This window comes from Rhineura floridana, chromosome 7 (assembly GCF_030035675.1).
Source record: "Rhineura floridana isolate rRhiFlo1 chromosome 7, rRhiFlo1.hap2, whole genome shotgun sequence".
NCBI classification, from domain to species: Eukaryota; Metazoa; Chordata; class Lepidosauria; order Squamata; family Rhineuridae; genus Rhineura; species Rhineura floridana.
The window spans coordinates 21,075,887-21,097,378 of record NC_084486.1 but is presented as its reverse complement, the minus strand read 5'-3'; the positions used below and the strand labels follow the sequence as shown (position 1 = coordinate 21,097,378).

Genomic DNA, 21,492 nt, shown 5'->3' with positions numbered 1-21,492 from the left:
CTGCCCCCAGGTGGGAGGTACTGGACTGAGTGGCTCATTGGGTCCATGCTTCCAACTCTGTGTCTGTTGAAATGTAGCTTCTCTCCTCTCTTCTTGTGATGGGGAATTTTTTCTAAGGATTGCTGAAAAAACAGCCCAGTACTATATATTATGTTAAACAGCCTTATTCAGAGGGTGCAGATCCTTCAAAAATAAAGTTCTCCCATTGATCAGGTTTTTAATTTTTGTTTCATAGGAGGCTATCCTCAGATATAATGTTGCATATGCCAAGAAATGGGACTTCACAGCCCTTACTGAGTTCTGTGATAAGGTAACAAGTTTACTTCATCTTGGAAAATGACATAGATATATCCCCCTGCCTCTATAACACTTTAGGGCAGTGTTTCTCAACCAGGGGAGTGTATGAAGATCTAAGGGAGGGAGGGAGTGTTTCAAAAATATGTACAATGTAAGTAAAAAATCAACAATATTAAAATATAAAATTAGGAAATGTTATGTTTGGAAGGTAAGAAGATTGTATGCAGCTTATTACTTGATTTACACATCACAGGTGTACAGTTTGGCATTATTATGGGAGCAAGGTTTTAAGTGGACTGGGATTTTTATGTTCGCTGAAAGGGGGCATGGGTTAAAAATGTTGAGAAACACTGCTTTAGGGTTTTTTATTACTTAAATCTGATTTGTTCATACTGTGAATAACTGAATGAACTTAATGTGGCATGTACAGAAGTGATAATTATAGATAGAAGAATGGAACAGACTCTGACTCAATTCAGACCTTGTTGCAGATCATGGCTAAATAAGTTTAACTTTGGTTTGGCATGATTTCTGTACTGACAGGCCATGGCTATGATTGGTACACAGAGCAGAATCAGGAATCTTGGTTTGGAGTGGGTTTGCAAATGATAGTTTCAACTAAATTTGGATTGGCATGATTCCTGAATTGTCAAGTTGCTTCCCTCCAGAGGTTGTTTTACCATGGAGATGAGAGTGATGTTATGAAACTGTGCTTTGAGAAGATGGAAAACAGAGAGAAGCTGCCTTAAACTGTGGTGTGCCTGTTTTATGTTTGGATGTTAAACTCATAGTTTGGTTTTTAAACTACAGCTAGCACAAATATAGTTGGTATAATGTCTCCATTGGCCATATAACACAGGGTGTTGCTGAATTACAACTCCCATCAGGCCTAGCAAACATAGCCTATGACCAGGGATGATGGGAGTTGTAGTTTGGCAACATCTTTAGGGCCAAAGGTTTCCCACACCTGATATAGCAGATTTCTTCTCTACGATCCATCACCTGACTGGATAGTTGGCTAAACTGGACAAAACCAAGAAACAATGTGGGCTGTACCACTAAAATATTACATTTAGTTTTTTATTCTACTTGATAATACTAAAATTCAGAAGGATGTGATAGTCATCTCTCCCCTTCTCTAATGGTATTTTATTCTTAAATGCAGTAACATAAAAGAAACACACTCAAATGAGTATTGGGCCCTCTTATGTAACATACAATGTAAACCATAAGCATCGCTGAAGAATTACATGTATGACATTATTTGAATGGTTAAAATTAGCAGAAAATGTAGAGCAACATATTGAGCCATCCTTTTGTAGACATACACGCACACACATGCATCCTTTCCCCAGTAACTGACTGCTTTGAAATACTTCTCTGTGTCCTTCCTGAAAAAATAGATTGGCTGTGCAGACATATTTTTAGAAAATATTTCTAGTATTTTAGAAATGATATTTTGCTTAAGAATCAGCTGTAGGGTTAATTAATGCAAAAGCTTTGAGGTATTATGTAAATTACCAAGGCAGCTGCCGAAAGGTTTGCAGTTCCAGAGTGTGCTAGCTGTTTCAGTGGAAATGGAGTTTCCTTCGGGACTAAATGGAGATAATTGCCGATTAACCTAAACACGCCAGCTGGAGTGAAATGCAGAGTTTGATCCCAGTCATGCTGCAAGCTGACAGCTTCAATAGCTGAACCTTTGACCTGTTTATCTTCTCTTCTTATTTTATTATTTCATGTGGAATTGGCTTCCTTTTCCTTGGGAGAATAAAAGTTCAAAACGGAGAACTGGCTGGAAAGGAAATAGAGAGAACAGCAAAATACTGCTGCACACTTCTTAAAAATCTGTATGACTGTGATCACACAGCAAATAGTGGAATATGATCACAAATTCCAGAATCCATAGCAGCTTCTATCTTCTGAAAATCTGATTTTTTTGGTCTTTTTAATAGCAATAGAAAGTTTCTAGCCCTGATGATTAGAGTTTATATGATCATAGAAAAGGACAAATATAATGATCAGGGGACTGTTGCAGCTCCCTGGTGAGGAGAAGTTACAATATTTGGGGCTTTTCAATTAAGAAAAAAGATGAGTAAGGGACGTGTTCAGGGCCAGCTGCAGGTTTCTGGGGGCCCTCAGGCACAAGGTATCAGTGGGCCCTTGTTCCCTCCCTTTTCCCCTCAATGCACATTCCTCTTTACTTGTGGAGCTACCTTTTCCAAAGAAAACAAATCTTCCCCAATATTGCAACCCCCTCTTGATTTTGGGGGGTAAATTTACTGATTTTGTAGGCCTCAGCTCCTAAGAATTTGTTCTGATTTACTGTATTAATGATAGGCAGATGATATGAATAGTATCAGAGCCTGGGATCTTCCACATAGAGTACAGCACTGAGAAATAATTCTCATTTTTTGCTGTTTCTGTTGACTTCTCTAATGTATTCACAGACAAAAAAGTGTGTGTAGGGGGTTGAATCCATCCTCTTCCGTCATTCGCAACAATCTGAAAAAAGCAGTTCAGATAAACATTTCAATTCTCCACCAGGATTTTCCTCTCATATAGAAAGCTACCTTATACTGAGTCAGACCATTGGTTCATCTAGCCCAATACTGTCTACACTGACTGGCAACAGCTCTCCAGAGTTTCAGGCAAGAGACTCTCCCAGAAGGTCCCTCAGGTTCAGTCCCTTATGTCATCTCTCCTTCTGGAGATGCCATTGGGGACTGAACCTGAGGGATCTTCTGCATGCAAGGCAGATTCTGCAATGGCCCTTTCCCTGCACTCACAACTTACTCAACTGTGCTGAGATATTAGGAGGCATTCTAGAATTAATCTTTAGAACTCCTTATTGCCATGTGGCACTGTTATATCAGAGCACCACGGCAAGCCAAGGACAGAACAGTAGATGATAGGCTGCCCTTTTAAGCAGATACTATTTTTAAAAAGTTAAAATGCCATTTCTCAAAAAAGAAGGCATTCACAATAATTCAGCTACAATTCACCTATATGTTAAGTGTGTGTAGTGTACAAAAATGACACTAATGGATACTTCCTCGTCAGAGGGCTTACATGCAGAGGAAATAAAAACTCTCAGATACTGTAGAACCATATAAACACAGATGCAACACAATATTCCAGCATGCCTCAGTCCATCAGGAACCCTCATAACAGTGTCTAATAAGAGGAATCACCTTTGATATGTGGTGTATAATAAACACACCGCACTGGTGAACATTTAATGCTATTACTACTACTAATATAGTTCTTTGTATGAAGGCCTGAAAAAAGGGGCCTTTCTAGGGACAAACTATAAGTCTCTGAAGGTGCCATGTTACCATCAGGCATTACAGATGTGCACCTTTGCAAGCTCACTGGGTAACCTTGGGCCAATAATTGTTTATTAGTCTAACCTACCTGTCAGGGGTGTTGAGAGGATAAAATGGGGAGGGGAAGAACCATCTTTGAGCTCCTCATAAAAAGCAGGATATAAATGAAAATAATAATAGGAGGTTCCCAGCTACAACTGGGGTGGGGGGAGCAAGGGGGGGAAGGGAGGGAATTCATATACAAAAGCCCCCGTATAGACCTGAACACTGGAAGCTTGCCTGTAAAAGGAGAGGGAAGGTCTTAACATGTGTTCTCTCTCTCTCTCTCTCTCCTCTCGCACGCACGCACGAACGATCAGATCAGTGGTGCGAAGGGAACGAGGGGGGGTGTGATGTTCCTATATATTAGTGTATATATGGTAAGTGCTGGTTGTTTAGAGTATACATGGTAAGTAGTGAAAGAGGAGGGGGAGTGAATGGGCAATAGAATGCTTGATGATTGGCTGAATGTTTAAAATGGCTGACAGTATAAATGAAAGGATGACAGGTAAATCTGGGTGAATGTGAGGTGGTGAATTGTGGAATCTGGGGGGAGAAGAGAAAGAGTGGATTGCTTGGTGGGGTTTAGAGAGTTGTTTACCAGGAGGGAGGTGGAGTTCGGATTAGTATTGAGTAAAACCATATGCTTATGTGCCTTAAGAAGAAATCTTGTTAGCTTTGTTATCTGTAATAAATACTTAATTTGGTTTACCAAAGGCCTGATCCTTGTCTGGGGTTTCACAGACCAGAAGGGAGGGTAAGGTAATGACCAAGGCTGAAGGGGAACTGTAACAAATGGTGGCAGCAGTGAAGAGAATAACAATACCAGTATTCAGAGTCTCTGGGAATACTAGTATTGGGACGTTACTGGTGGTTGCCTAGCAGGGGGATCTGTTGAGATCTGTGCTAGAGCGGGGAGAGAAATCATAAGAGAGAGCGGTCCGGACTGTTGGAGTCCCTGGTGGTGCCTAGAGACAGGCAGTAACCACGAGCAGGTAGGAACCTGACAGGGAGAGCCAGGGAAGGACGCCTCACAGGGGGAGGCAATAATTATTATATAATTAAGGCTGCAGTCCAGTGCACACTTACCTGAGAGTAAGTCCCATTGAATCCAGTGGAGCTTACTTCTGAGTAGATGTTATTGGAGTGCAGCCTAAGAAAACCAGGAAAGCCTTCTTACCTTCCTTCCAAGCTCCTTATCTCATTCTTAGGCTGCAAGCCAATGCACACTTACATGGGAGCAAGCCCCATTGAACCTAATGGAGCTTACTTCTGAATAGACATGGATTGCAGCCTTAGGAAGAAGCCTGGAAAGAAGCCCTTCTGAATTCAACAGGGATTACTTCTGAGAAGACATTAGAATAGATAAGCGGCTTCCTCCCCTCAACATTGCCTCACTTCTGCTGCTATAGGCTTGTAAGCTCACCCTACTCAAGACAGACCAGGGCAGCTCCTTAGCAACCAGTCTGCCACTTATCTTTGCACAACAGCAGTGTATCTAAGCAGGACTGTTGCTGTGGAGCTCCCTGCTGCTGGCCTGCGCTTATCCTGGGAAGGCCCCCTGGGGCCTTGCGTGAGATCCTGGGCCCTTGGGCCAGTGTCTCATGATGGCTATTTATTACCTGCAGGATCAGAAGCAGCATGCATCTGAACACCAGTGACTGGGGAAGATGAGAGGGAGATGGCTATTGTGCTTAGCTCCTCCTAAGGGCCACTGTAGGAAGTAGGGAACTTACCTGATCCATCATAGCGTTCTGTATGTTTTACCTCTCAAAACATTTGGTTTTGTTAAAACCCAAATAAAATAGGGAATACATGAATGAGCACGCATTCTTATATTGTGAAAGGTGTTTTCTGTTCATGGACAGGCTGTTTTATACCTTATGTTAGAATGTTGAATGATAAAAGTGAAACTAAATGTGAAGACGTTCTGCTTGTTCAAGCCAGGGAACCACTGTGGAATTTGCCAATTATAGCTTTGTGTAGACTTTTCCACTAGTATATATGCAAGTGTTTGCAGATAAGTACTAGCAGCTATTTTCTTTCCACTCATTCTTTGGGTGCAGTCCAGTAAAGGAGAGTATATTTTTTTTAAATATATGCAAAAAATCTGGCTTTAAAAAAACCCTATAGTTCTTATGCTGGTCTTCCTTTTACCTGCTGCTGGAAGTAATGGGCTGCATTTTATGGCTCACTTATGTCACGTTCTGCTAAATTAAATCCCGAACATTTACTCTAGTAATTTATATTCCTAATGTATCAGTTCACTTAATTTGGCAGGGTTTTTTTGTGTGATAGGTTTTCGATATCATACAGAATAGAGATCATCAGAACTAATGAGCTTTTGTAGAAGCTTGCATCTTTAATCAAGCATTTGGTTTTCATTATAAGATGCTTAGTAGTTATATAAATGAAAGGTACAAATTGATAAAATAATGCATTTTCTTTTCCAAAGCACAATGCACAGCATTATGTGGGCGTTGTCTGATTTTTTTTAAAAAAAGAACGTATCTTTCTTTACAGTATTATTGCATTTTGTTCCTCTGAGAATAGTTATCATTTTTGCCTACATTGCCCCTTAACTCTTCCTGATGAATGTACATAGTCCAGCCTTGATTACCCTCAGTCATAAATAAAAGATGGAAGAGCCTTTGGCCTGCAGGTTATTAGGATCCCTTTCCCATTTAATTTGGCTCCCAAAGCCAATCCTGTTGTCTTGTTAATGAGGCGCCTAAGGATTTATTGTGGACTTGTTTCATGACCCAGGGAAGGAGTCAATGACAGCCTTAGAAAAAAGCACCAGATGAGTTTATTTTAAGTTCCTTGAGAGCCACAAGGAGATTAAGATCATTTGCAGTTCTACATTCTGCCATGTCCCCTTATCCAAGTGCCAAGTTTACAATGCTGCAATTTGTTTTCCAAAGGAATACTTGATAGATTACAAATGTATGTTATTATAAAGGTCATCAGTACTGAATTAGGTTCAGGAGTACACATGGGTGGGATATTTAAGCTTCTTGATGCTTTAAAAATGTTTTCTACCCCTTTCTTGGATGCAGGCAGTTGATTTGATGAGACTGATCTTATGCAGCTATTATTTTGAGAAGAACATGAGGGCCTGAAGTAAAGAGAGATTAAATCTGTCTGTATATTATGTACTATTTAATGGGTGTTTGGTTGGGAGTGGGGAGAGGATAGAACACTTCCTGTTTCCTCGTCTGTATGTGAGACACCTGCCCATCTGGAATGGTTGACTTCATGTAGTTAAGAAAACGTTAGAAGAGAAAGGCTTTAAAAAAGCACAATACTACATAATTGGGCAAAATCAAAATATTTCTTAGATTTGTATATCTTGTAAGAAGCTAAAAAAAGAAGGGTGTCATTTGAATGTATTTAAGCATATACATCTGAAATTGCAGTGATTAAAAGTTGTTTAGACTAATCTCTTTAATTAAAACCGAAACATAAAACATCTGGTACACTACAGCTGGGATAATATGACCATCTGGAAAAGACTGTAGATAGGGATTTTTCCAATATGTCAGTAATGTGCATCTTTCTCATACAATTAACGTATCTTAAAAAGGAATCTCTAAAAAGGAGACTAGGATGTTAAATGGATTGTCTTGAGTTGTAGCCCAGCCTTTTCCATGATACTGCAACTGATATTCCTCTTTCAACAAGATTTTTAAGACCTTATCACAGTCTGTGTCTATGCTGGAATTGTTTTTTAAGATGTTTTTAAAGTTGTTTCCTAAAGATGCGTGTAAGATGTTTTGTTTTAAGATGTTTTTAAAGATGTTTTGTTTTAAGATGTTTTTAAAGATGTTTTGTTTTAAGATGTTTTCATCTTTGTTTTTAAGATGTTTTAAAGTGCTTTTAGTGTTTATGTTTACTGCCCTAGGCTCCTTCTGGGAGGCAGGATGGGATATAAATGTAATAAATAAATAAATAAATAATAATCATTCTGATATAATTTGTATATATAGTCAAGGTGAGAAGCTTGATTTTCACAGCAGAAATATGTGCCTATTTTATATGCCTGTATGGTTGTTCGTATGTCCTACCTACAAAGTGTACTGTATCTTCTGTTTGCTGTTGCACACTTGCAGTGGATAATATGAATGATCCCTCTTGCATGTAACTGTTGGAGCCAGCATTTATTTTCCTACATGTGTCCATCAGTGCATGTTTCCCCTTACCCATCTGTGTGTGTTTAGATATTTAGTTCTGACAAACTACTCTGGACTCCTTCCGGCAGGAAGAGCGGGATATAAATTTAATAAATAAATAAATAATTCTGTTCATTGAAAAATTGCTTGGACACTCAGAAAGCACTTATTTAGTACTTGTGTGCTTTTTAATGCAACCAGTTATATCTAGATGCTGAATTGAACTTGACTGTCTTGAGTGTGGATAAACTAATGAAGAGTCATTACTAGCTTTGGGTTTTAGTTGAGGTAAGCAAGCGTAGTGTTTTCCAAAGGCATTTTTTTTTGTCGTTCAGTAAAACCTCAAATAAATCCATGCAGTCATTCTGGAACCTTCTGTCATTCTTCAAGTATGTTTGGGAATGCCTTGCCACACATAAATGTTGATATGCCTCGGTACACTTCTAAGCACAAATTACTGCTTTTGTCCCTGGAGTGATAAAGGTTTTATCTTGCCCCAAATACATAATTATAATTCAAGTGTTTTTTAAATATCTGAAGAGAGCTATAGTCACCACGGTTTCATACTTGTAACCATTGTTTGTTGGTCTGGATAAAGCCAGATGTGGTAAAGCAAAAGCTGTGCCAACCCAGCCCTGGAGTGGGGAGGGTGTGAACACATCATGCTAAACCATAGCTTGGTGCCACTTCCTTTATCTTGGGTCTAATTCCATGACCATTGGCTGAGCTGGCTGGCAACAGTGGGAGTCCAAGGTTGAAGAACTTGGGCTTAGTGTGTTGTCCAAATATAGATTCCTGTTTTCTGATATGCAAACATTGTTTTGCATTTGACACGAGTCATTCTTTTTACTTGAGAAATTGAGATTTGTTCCACCTAACTTTGAAGTATAGCTTAGGGTTGATTTTTACTACTAGTTAGTCTGTTGGACACCTGCTGTGGTCTGCTCTGTATGCGAGATTCTGGTTGATACTGAGAATTACAAGAGTGAGAGTCAGTTTAACCACCTCTTCCAGTACATTCCATGGTGCAACACCAGGCTGGTTTGATGCTATGTCTGTTCCAACGTTTCTTCCCCCCCCCCCCACACACACATAGTGAAATTAGGAGCAGGTTTTAAATTCGCAAACTACGTCACTACTTGTAGATTATAATAACTACACTGATCCCCCATTTATTTGAACATAAAATCTCCACCCTTATGATACAGACATGGAAAGAGAGCACGTGACTCCCCAGTCCACATCTCGCGTTAGTAATTAACTCTGTTGGTGACCTTAAGCAAGTTACTATTTCTTCAGCCTGGGTCTGCATTAATGGAGTTATGATAATGACCAACTTCACAAGGCTATTGTAAAGAATATTGAAATAATGTATGTGAAAAGCTGTAAATGCTTGAAATTCCTTATTATGCAAACGTTCAGTATTAAATATTATTTTTGAAAACATTTAAGACCTTACTGTATTTTAATAAACTTTTTAAAAGGAGCATTTATTGATCATGAATAAAGGATTCAGGTAGCAAATAAATATTAACTCGATGGAATCCCAAGCAATCTAAAATACACTGTTGGTGTTTTCCTCTATAATGAAAATTCTTGCGCTCTTTTAAAGAGTTGACTGGTAACTGTAATTTTGTAAGTGGTTAATTTAGGTTATTAGCCAAAACAACACTTTTAGTATACCTTTTGGAACACACATAGCTTTCAGGAAGCATACAAGGAATTCTTTTGTGCTTTTTTGTGTTGAGCAATACAACAACTAAAGGGTGGTATTCAGTGCTACTCCTACTCAGAGTAGACCATTGACGTTGATCAACATGACTAACTTGGGTGTCATTTGGTAGGGTAAGCTGATTTTCACTCTAAATGGCTAGTTATGTATAGTATGTTTACACATATAAACTGTATTTTTAAAAGACTGACAGAAGAGGGAGCCCTTTTACTACAGAAAAACTTTTTTCCTGCTAGACCTGGATACTGATGATTATTCTTAATTTCAGATACGTTGTTTAAATGGGGAAAAGTCCAGATACTGCTTTCTTAAGTTTTAGTGCAGATGTGCATAGGGTAGGGCAGCCTATATTTGTAAGATTTCTTACCTGCCCTTCACCATAAGGTTCCAGGGTGGGTTAAAAGTGTACAAATAAAAACAAACAATTGTAATTATAAAAGCAAGTAATACCGTTCCAGCCATAACAAGTATGCCTTTTATAAAATAATAGAAGTTACAAGTAGTTTGTATGGTAATAGCTGGTTTTTGGTCCTTCATTTTGAAGTTAAGGGGAAGCTGGGAAGTATATGAAAACTGTCTGGATGTGTGCCATTTTGGGTTATTCTCCCAAATCAAACCAGATGAGGGATTCCATATTGTGGCATGACATCCTCTTCTTAGCATGGTCAACAGATATTTTTAAAAATTATTTAATGTCCAGCTTTTAACTGATTAAAAATATTAATTTACGTATTCAAAACATCCTGAAGGAAAGGAACAGGTTCTGCCAAGTGTACAGACCAAACTAGATGTTACTCTAACTATATGGTCAGCAGACACATCTGGGTTTTTTAAAAATACTAATAGAAGGTGCTGGGGAGAACTTTCACCAGGACTGTAGCCCGCAGAGAGAGGAGGCTTAGATTTTCTTTCCCCATCCATGATCCTGATTAAAATTGCCCCTCCCCCCACCATTGGCACCAGTGGCAGCTTTTTCTTTTCCCCCAAGGCATATTGTAATCCATGGGACGGGCAGTTTTCATTGGGATCATGGCTGGAGAGGGAAGGGTAAAACTTCACCTTCCCACATGCTGTGGTTGTAATAAAAACCTGCCCCCATCACATACTTTTAAAAAAACTCATTTATTTGCGTCTAACAGAGTTTAGACTGTGTGAGAGCCAGTGTGGTGTAGTGGTTAAGGTGCTGGACTACGACCTGGGAGACCAGGGTTCAATTCTCCACACAGCCATGAAGCTCACTGGGTGACCTTGGGCCAGTCACTGCCCCCCCCTCTCTCTTTCTCTCTCTCTCTCTCTCACACACACACACACACACGCGTTTATAATGTAAACTAGAACAAAATATATTTGAACAGTATTTATGAGTGCATACAAATGATGAGCTATAACCCCTTGGCAGAAAATTTCCTTGTGTCTGTTTGCTTGTTTGGCCCTCAGGATTGTATGTGGGGTGAGAGTGGGGAAGTGCCTGTTACATGTGGCTGATTAAAGTCCAAATATTCACTAAAGTGGCTTTGTTTCTTCCACAATTATTATTTCTATAGAGCCTACAAAGACTATGCTTTGTACATAAAATACAACAGACCTTACAAACTACATATAGATGATGTGTCAAGTAGGATGGAAAACACATATATAATTTTAATCAAATGGTTGCTTCAATTAATAAAACCAGAATAAATGGCAGAGCTAGTACATATAAGCACTTTGTTCTGATGACTGGTTTTTTGATAAATTGTTTTATAATTGTCATGACAGTACTATAGAAAACAAGCTGTATTGAGAGAGGTCAGTACTGTAAGCATAGGCTTTTAAACTTGGAACAAATGACCCAAGGCACAAGCATATATTATTCAGTTACTCCATGTTCAATTTCATTTTAGGTTGCATGCTTTTAAAAATACTAGGTCACTTTATATTTACAGAATCCAGTATTAATAAAAGTGATTTTTCAAATGCAGAGCATATGGCAAATTTGCTCTGTGCAGAGTGAACTCTTAAGCGTGATTTCTGTATAGCAGACACTGGCAGTTAAGCTACACCTTAGCTCCCACTTCAGTGGATGCCACATATTAGCACACAGAAATTTAAGGTTCAGGGATGAGTCATAAGGCATATTAGTAAATACAGTTCCTTTTCTTAACAGAACTTAAATATTACAGAAAATAAAATAAATGAAATTTATCAATAACACAAGCATTATAAAATACAACTGCTGCTATTACAACCCGCATCTATGTTGTTGGAATTGTTTTTATGTGGTTTTTTAAGATGTTTTAAAGATTTATTCTTAAAGATGTTTTTAAATGTGTTTTGTTTTTAAGATGTTTTAAAGATATCTTTAGTGTTTTTATTTGTCACCTTGGGCTCCTTCTGGGAAGAGAGATAGGATATAAATTTAATAAATAACAATAAATGTGTTCTTAAACTGTTGATGCTGAGCTGAGAAATCCTATTAAATAATAATTACCTGAATTAACAAGGCTGTCTAGGATGCAAGCAAGATGATAGGTACCTCTCAGAAAGAAAAGCAACAGATGCTCGAAGGAAGGGATATTTATACCAAATCTTTCCTTTGAAAAAGATAAATTTGTGACACATTCTTAAACATTGCTAAATTGCTAACTTTAGCAAACAAACTTTGCTAACTTTAGCAAACAAAGCTAAATTCTGCAAAATAACTACGTGAAAGATGTGGATAAATCATATGCCAAGGTATTGCAACTAATGGAACAATTTTTATTAAACATAATCTACTATCATCAAAGAGAAATAGTTATAGCCACATCTAATAGAACTAAATCAAATAAAAACAGTTGCTATTTTACTTTCAAAATCTTAATTATGATAATACAAGAATGTGTCTGGTTCACATCTGTACATAGTAAATGTATCAATGTTAAAAATAGCATTTGCTGTGAACTCAATTGATTTAGCTTATCTACATATGTAGTTTGATTGAGTCTAGTCAATTCAAGGTTTTCTTTGTATAACAGGAGACACAGGTATAGAGGTTCAAGACAGGGAAATGAGTAGTGATGTCCCAGTCAGGTTTGCAAATCTGGTCAGTCTCTGAAGGACAACACAAAAATGGATGCCTTCTATTCCCAGTATAATGATTTTAATAGAGCTGCATTGGAGTGAGGGAAATCAGCTATGGGGCCTGATCCAAAGCACTTTTTTTGTACTTCTAGACACTTTTCTATAACCAAGAACAAACCTTGGTTACAGCTTGTGATTAGTGGGGAGAGAACTTAACCATGAGCCCTGGTTCAAATGTCATGGTAAGCCAAATTTTGTTAACTCAGTGTGGGCATAAGCAAAAAGGACTGGGGAGGAAGCAAATCAAGTGCAAGCTTCTCTCTGGGGCCCTGCATGCCTGCACAGTCCCACTAAGCCACTGTCTGGCTTAGGAAGACATGCAAACCAGGCTGATGTCAGATCTAGTTTGGCCCTTGCTATCATCTCCTGCAGCTCTTTCCTTTGCCCATTACTCAGATGTTGCTGATGAAAGATAGCATATTCCTAGCTCAAGTTTTATTGTTAGCATATTCCTAGCTCAAGTTTTGTTAACAATAAAACTTGAGCTGGGAATATGCTAACAATATATCCGCTGTGGCTTTATAGAAATTCCTTTGCTGCTTTTATTGAAACAAGCATGTATCTTTTCCTTCTGTTTGTTTACTTGTTCATGCACCTGCATTTGGAGGCATATCCAGATGATGCTACTTTAAGTGGCTTGTTATGTTGTTTCACTGCTGCTTAAATTTTCTAGGTTCTTCATCCTACGATTTGTACCCTCAAACCAACACAAGTAACAGGGACATGCAACTAATAGGGACATAAGAGAAAGAGACTAGTGTTGTCCTGCACTTTTTGTATGGTTTGTATATTCTTGTCAGCAAACTAAGGTTTCCTAGAGATTTAGTTCAGAAAGGCAGTTCACATACCAATGAGGAAGATTATGGTCCTTCGTGTTATTCACTAAGACTTTCTCTGTTTGAAGTAGATGCCCAGTTTGAATGGAAAGGAAGAGAAATCACTACAGTTGCTAACGTCTACATTTCATACCTAGAGTGCTCTGTCTATTGTGGTGGCAGGAGTTTATCATCTAGGGAGCCTAGGCAGACCTAAGCATATTATTACGCGCTCCCAGCTTCCCTGAGCTGGTGAGACTAAATACAGTAGGGTCCCGCTTTACGGCACTTCACTTTACAGTGATTCACTAATACAGTGGTCTCAATTAGACGCAATTAGACTAAAGCCCCATTCATACGGTGCTTGTTCCGTTTTTACGGCGGTTTTGGAGCATTGCGCACCATTCTATTCAATGAGTTCCGCTTTACAGCGGTTTTCGCTTTACAGCGGGGGTCCAAAACGTAACCCGCTGTATGAGTGGAGCCCTACTGTACGTAAATTGTGGAAGGAGCAGGTGGGAGTGCTTCCATGTTTTGGCTGGAAATTAGAAGTTTATATTTTAACATTTCTCTTCAAATGAGGAAAATGCGTTCTTATTACACACACTCATTTATTTATTTATTTATTTATTATACTTGTATACCACCCCATAGCCGAAGCTCTCTGGGCAGTTTACAGTAACTAAAAACAGATACAATTTAAAATACATCTTTTTAAAGCACAATTTAAAATTTAAAACAATATAAAACACATGCTAAAATGCCTGGGAGAGGAGGAAAGTCTTGACCTGGCGCCGAAAAGATAACGAACAGTGTTGGCACCAGGCACACCTTGTCATTTGAACTTTATTTAAAATTATAGAAATCACTACAGTGAAGCATTACATGTCAAGTAAGGTACATCTGAGAGATCCTTGCAGTCTTGGATTGGCAGGAGATGTATTTTAGCTTTCAAACAATTAAAGATAGCCAAATTAACCTCTGCCTGGGTAAGCTGTCTCCTTTCTTTTCAAAGTGTCAGTTTATGGTTTTGATAAATGTCAAATGTTCCTCTCTTCCCCTCAAATAAGGTACTTTCCTGCATAATTCAATGAGATTTCCTCCTCCTCCTTCCTCTGAAGATTACCTTGTTCATTCTTCTGCTTTTTCTAATTAGGAAACCATTCTAAGATAGTGAATATATTTGACAGCTGTACGTGTTTTCCTAGTGGATTCACTTCATACAATAACTGAAGAAGGGAATCAGCACAGCTTACCATTCTTCTCCCCTTCCCTTGAGATGCTAGCAATTCATCTTAACAACTTGTAAAAATGGAAAATTTCTGTGTAAAAAAAATAAAAATACTTCATATGTTGAGCTTCCCACTGGTATAAAGCGTTTGGAGGATGCATTTGAATCGTCCTGGCAGTCTTAATCTGAAATGTTAGAAATTGGAATTTATTTGTGGGCCAATACATGAAACGCACATAGAGGTTGCCTCTGCCTGATTTTCTCCAGTTACCCCTCCCACTGCAGCCCCACATTCCAGGCCTTCCTTGAGGATCCCCAATCCCTCAGGGGACTCAACAGGCTGTAGTCTGAAGAAAATTCCCCTTGGGCAAGCATCCTTATGCTCATGCTATATTGAAGCCACCCAATGCTGTTGCATTCTGTTTTCTTGTTCTCTTCTGCAGGCATCTTTTAGTCACACAAAACCTTCATGGTTGTTGGTTTAAGGTGAATCTGCTTGTTCTGCTATCCTGCCCTCCTATTTTAAGAGATTACCCAGGCTGGAATGTTCTTTACTCAGTGACCCCTGCTAATGCCTGGCCACATAGATTAGGCTTTGTAAATAGACAGTTGTCTGACTGTGGTAAGAATTTTCTCTACAAAACCAGGTAAAGAAGTGTGTGTGTGTGTGTGTGTGTGTGTGTGTGTGTGTGTGTGTGTGTGTGTGTGTGTGTGTGTGTGTGTGTGTGTGTGTGTGTGTGTGTGTGTGTGTGTGTGTGTGTGTGTGTGTGTGTGTGTGTGTGTGTGTGTGTGTGTGTGTGTGTGTGTGTGTGTGTGTGTGTGTGTGTGTGTGTGTGTGTGTGTGTGTGTGTGTGTGTGTGTAAAAAGAATAAGCTAGTTTTTCTTCCTTTTGGCTAACAGGTAAGTGGTTACTTGAAAGCCAAGTCTACGTGGTCAGAAATTAGCAGGGCTATCAAGAGTCATTGAAGAGCTTCCAGTCCAGCTGGCTGTTGGACATTTCAACAAAAGCTGTGGTGAGGTTATAAAAGATCACCTGTTTATTGAGTGTTCATCCTGATATGTTTGTGCAGAGGTTATGCAACATTGCCATGCACTGGTTGTTATCTCGCACTTGCCAGTGCAATTTCCCATTCCTTTTCTTATTGGACTTTTTGCAGTTAGAAAAGTGATGGGATAGTTGCACTAGAAAATGTGGGATTGTTGTTGAGATGGTGCCAGATGAGAACACAGATTTACCCCAAATCAAGCACTGTTAAGACTTTACATTACTGAAACCATTTCAGAAGAAAGAAACCTAAATGCAAGGAATTCACTGCATTTGGGTTTCTTGTTCTCTTCTAGAATCACCTAAGTGATGTGTATTAATTGTGCTTGATTCTGCTGAAGGTATTCAAAAATAAGGGATATCTGCCTGATGCAGAAATAATATTGTTTATAAAATAATTTGAAAAGAGACACTGTGCTTGTGAAGCAGATGACTATTTTGTGGAAAAAAATGTCGTCAGTTCTCAAATTGAGGGAAAGTAGCAACTCAGTATAAGTTCAGCAGAAGATAACCTTTTTTCTGGAGTTGCTTTTGATATCTAATTAAAATAGCAAGAGAAACTGTCTTTTGTTAAAGAACGCTCTGATGGTAAATGGCTACATATAAAAACAATTCCAGATCAGTTACAATGCTTTGTTCATAAAAAGTCTCTTGTGAACATGCATCCCTCCCCCCAGCCAATTTTATTTTTAAGAGCAGATAATGTGCATGTTTGTATGTGTGAATTGCATTAGGTCTGAGGGAGGCATTCATCTTGTCAAGGGGTATGTCATTCAGTTAGCAAGCATCTTTTGATTTAAAATGGGGAGAGCAGAAGAGAAAGTGAAGCCATTTTTGTATGCTGTTTTGTCTTTCGTAACTTGATTAGTCTGTTGTCTTTATGTGAAGGATAGAATGGCCTAGTATAGTGTATCATGCGCTTTGTTGGTCAGTGACAGGTTTAAAAACTCTCACCAGCATTATTCTATCCTATGCTGTCCTTCTTTGCTTCTCCGTTGTGCTCTCATGTGTGCTCGCTATTTGTATTTTGGAGGATGACGTCATTACTTATGGTAGTTCTCATCAAGTCTCTTTGTACTGAAGCATGAACAATTCATTTTGTGAAAGTGCAAGTCAGATTTGCTTGGTCTAGAGCTCTTAACCTCTGTTTGTTATACTGAGCTCCTTGTATCTTCAACCCAGTCCACAAGAGATGTCTGCCTGAGCTAACTCTCATTAAAATGAGTGGGACTCTTGCTGATGCATCCTTTGGTGATCAGAGCTAAAACTTAGTTTCATGTAAGCAATCACTCATGTGCTAACCTTGATAAAACTCACCCAAGTAATTTCTTTGGTGAGTGGCACACAGTGTTGTGTAAACAAGGTATCTTTCTCAAGAAATAAAATTTGCTTTAAAATTAGAGTTTAAAAAAATGGGATCTGTCAGTATTCTGACACCTTTTAGGTGGCAAGATGGATATAGTCTAGGTTTTATACCATCGTAGAACTTTGTTTCAAGTGTAGGTTGCTCAGAAGATGAGACAACTAATACAGTGTTACAGGATAAGGATAAAAATTGGCCAGCAGCATTTTTTCATGAGCAACAGTGTTATAATCTATCAAGAAAAAGTAACAAACAGCCCTTATTTCCTACAGGTTTCAAAAAACATCAGTGTCATAAAAGAAAAATGTATATTCTTTTTTTAAATATTCAATGGTTGAATCCTGAAGATGGAACTTAAGCAGGAATTGGTGGCAATGGGCTGTTTTATACATTACATACATAGCTACATTGCTTGTCATTGCAGGAACGAGCCTCAGTGAGCCTTGGGTTACCACACTCTCCTTCCCCCATCTCCTCATTGTGTGAGGAATTTGGAAGCTTTTGCTTCTGTTTAGAGTTGGTTAGGTATTGTGTGAACCTGGACAATCTAGTTAGTCCTAACTATGGTTGGAGATCAAAAGCTTTCATTTTCAATTAACCACAGTTTAGAATTCACAGAGCATGCTAAACTCTGGTTAATTGAAAATGAAAGCTTGTGATCTCCTCTCTGCGGTCTGCCACAAGAGGGGAGGGGGAACACAATCCCGTCTCATGCAAGTAATGATAAACAATTGTTTATCATTAAGTCTGAATAGATCTACTGAGTATATACTCAGTGGCTAATTCCAGCTCTCTGATAAAATGTACCCACATCATACATGTGCTTTCAGATACCTGTTCGTTGCACCACATGGCAGTCTACATAGGGCTTGCCAACGTTTGGGGACTAGGGGCCACATTTTGAATTTTGAGAGAGTGCTGAGGGTGCCAATCACAAAGTGGCTGCCATGGGGGCATGGCATTGTACAGCATGGCTGCCATGGATGTGTGGAATAACACAAAATTAGAGAGAGTACAGACATTGCTGCTTCTGGGTCTCTCCCTGCCCCCCTGGTGATCTCATACTTACTATGGGAAGTCTGCTACTGGTCCTGATCATTGAGATAGCAGCTATTAAAAGTGCAAGAACCCTATTTTCCTCCTTTGACAATCCTAAAGCAAAGCCTTGTAACCTTGTAAGGATTTACCTGGAAGTAAGTCCCATTAAATGCAAACAGTTGACATGTACACCCTTGTACTATAAGTTGAATATATAGTGAATTTTAATGATTACCTGAACATCAGCTCCATGACTAAGCCTCTTTGCAAAGTTTTCACATTTTGCATTTGGGGGTTGGGGATTCTTTAACATTACTCCACAGTTATTTCGTAGTATTATTTGAAGAAAATAACTTGTAGACAGTATCTGATCTCCAGACAAAACCATCACATGAAAGATGCATCCTTGTTGCTGGAGGAAAAGGAGGGAAAACTACAGAGATTCTAGTAGAAAACAAGACAGAAGCAGAAAAAGTGCACTGAAGAGGAGAGAAAACCAGAAGCTTTCTAGGAGCCCAGGGATTCTTATGGCCTGGTGCCCAAACAACTCATTTATCAGTCACAGCTCTGACTTCACTCATTGACTAAAAACACTGATAGGTGGGAGCAGCTAAGCTGGCTCATTTCAGAGAAATTGCCTAGAAGGGTATCTGCACATTTTACTTCACAACTTTTTTTCTAGGAGGTCTAGATACTCATTTTTTAAAAAATGAAAGCTTAGCGTCTCGGGCCCTTGGCAGGGCACCAATGAAGGCCTTTGGGGGTGCCAGGTTGGTGACCCCCAGTCAGCACCATATTTTAGCGATTCAATAGTGATCACTTCTTATGTTGGGCCTGGTCAAGCTGCATGGTACAAAATTGCTATTAAGGAATTGCTGTGTTCTTTCAAACTACTTTTCCTTCAGAACACTGCTTTCAGGAGCTGTTTGACAATCTGAGATCCATTTCATAGTGTGTCCCTGGTATCACTGGTGAGAGGCAAATTCCAGGGTGGCAGAAAATGGAAATGTTGGGGAAGTAATGTATCTCTGAGTATGTCTACACAGGGAGAATCCTTCGACTTGCAGCTAGTGCTCTACTTCTGTCATGCTTGGCTATATCCACAAGACCGGCATGTAATCATAAAACCTTTTTTCATATGAGGTCTTGCTAAATGTTTGGTGGCCATATTTTTTTAGGTAGGAGCTGCAAGAGCAGCCTCTGGAGCCTGATCCTTACCAAACACACATGTGCTGCTGATGAATATGTAAATGTATTTATTCTAATGCAAAGTGCTAGTTTGATAGTTAATAAACATTTTTGTCACAACTAAATGAAAGAAGACCATTTTACATTCAGGTGGGGTAAAGTGGGATGAAGCAGATGCCAGGTGAAGACATTATTTGCCCAGGCATTTTAGACTGTAGATTATTTTTGGAATTGTGCTCTCCTCTGTTGTTTGTGTTTTGTTTTGTGTTCTTGTATTTTATGTTTATTTCTTAGTTTTACATTGTTTTGTACATGGTGTGAATTAATTTTATTGACAATTCTGGAATCTTTTGGTGGAGGATGGTTAAGAAAGAAACAAGTAAATAAATAAAATACCATTTTTAAGGTGTGAGTATTACACGAACAAAGCAAGTACAATTCTTGCTTGTTTTCCAAACCTCTGCTTTGAACTTGTTGGTTGCAGTTCTGTTTCAAGAATGTCTCCTGTGCTCTTACTACATTTACTTCCAGAGCCGCATAAGGGAAAGGTTGAAGTGTTGACAGCTGTGACAAAGTCCAGTGCCATAATTTGTCACCAGATGAGTGAGACTATAGAGTTTGTGGCAGTCAACAAAGCATGGCAGCTACTATTCATGTGTCAGTTTTAAAAGACAGGAAGTGCTGCCCAAAGGAGAACTATCAGAAGCTGACAGTCTTCTAGACACTTAAGGTTAAATGTCTTCCTTTGAATTAAATTTATATGTATTTGTTTTGTATTGCATCCTCAAATCCAAATTCATCCTTTAACATTCTTCCATGTTACTACTTGGGAATATGTTTGCTGTGGCAGAACATGTACACAGTTTTGAATTTATCTTCTGCAATTAGCTTAGTGCCTTTTTAAGTGATATTTTACTGCTTAAGCACTCTAATTTGAAGAAATCCCTGTTAACAAAGAAATATATTTCCAGCTATGGGGTCGTAGTAGAACTATGTAGGTCACATATAGAGACTTATTAGAATATTGCAAAAACTCTGCTATAAAATTTACAAGTCTTCACCTCTGAAGAATATTCATGTGGATGCTAAGGAATGCATGGATCTTCTTACGACATTTTTTTTAAGTCAGCAATGTCAGAATTAGTTGGTCTAACAGAAACCACTCACTTTCTAATGTCTGGAATTTATTGCTTTTATTTATTTGGCACACTGGTATCGCCTTTCTTCCAGGGAGCTTAAGATGGCATAAGTAGTTTTCTTCCTCCTCCCCAACTTTTATCCTCACAAAAACCCTTTGAAGTCTGGTAGGCCGAGATGTATGACTTGCTGAAGGTCACCCAGTGAGCTTCATCACTGACTGGGGATTTGAACCAGTCTCTCTGCTTCTAATCTGACCCTGTAGCCATTACCCTGCACTTGCTGATTTCAACTGACAATTAAAATTACTCTCTTCTCCCATTCTCATAGTTGAGATCAATGAGGAAATTTTAGTGCACTCTTACACTTTGTTAAAGCTCTTGGACTGGTTTGACAGCATTTGAGTTTGGTTTACACATACCATCCTTTTCCTACCTGTTATGACTTCTTTGTTGGTGTCTTTCTGCCTCTCTTAAAATTGCTTTGAATTGATACTTTTTCCTAGTGCAAAATGTGTGATGATGATGATAACTTGCCTAGTGTTTTCTAAGCACTGTACAAATATTAAAAAGCACAGTTCCTAGTTTGCAGTCTTGAAACAATGCAAAATGAAAAAGGACTAGATGATGATTGATGAAATAAAAACACCCTCAAACAAAATCCTTTATCTATTTCCTATGTGGAGCTTAGATCTAATAGTACTGGTCAGTGTTATGTGGTTACCAGCTGTTGCACCTGTATTTGTTTTACAGAGACTAAAAATCAAAGGCTAGTTCTCTACTCTTTTCAAATGGCAGAATATGAAGGTGTAATTGCATTGTGCAGGAAACGTTCATAAAATAAAAATCTAATTATTTTGCCATTTATTTTACTAGTATTTTTGATGGTATCTTTCATTTATTCCCTTAATTTTATTCATGTTGTGTGATTAGATTGTGAGTAGAGCCTTGTTCTTGTTTGTATAGTGCTTAGTCGTGTACTTCATATTTAAATGTGAATATAAAGCC

General features: G+C 38.6%; 1 protein-coding gene across 4 annotated transcripts in view; it reads left to right on the top strand.

Annotated features, from left to right (window-relative positions):
* The window catches only part of PARG (poly(ADP-ribose) glycohydrolase), a 122,032-nt gene that overhangs the window by 21,778 nt on the left and 78,762 nt on the right, over positions 1–21,492 (top strand). For all 4 annotated transcript variants that reach the window (XM_061635005.1, XM_061635001.1, XM_061635003.1 and 1 more), the window contains one exon: positions 236–310. In XM_061635005.1, coding sequence (XP_061490989.1) covers positions 236–310 — 75 coding nt within the window. The remainder of the gene's footprint in view (positions 1–235; positions 311–21,492) is intronic.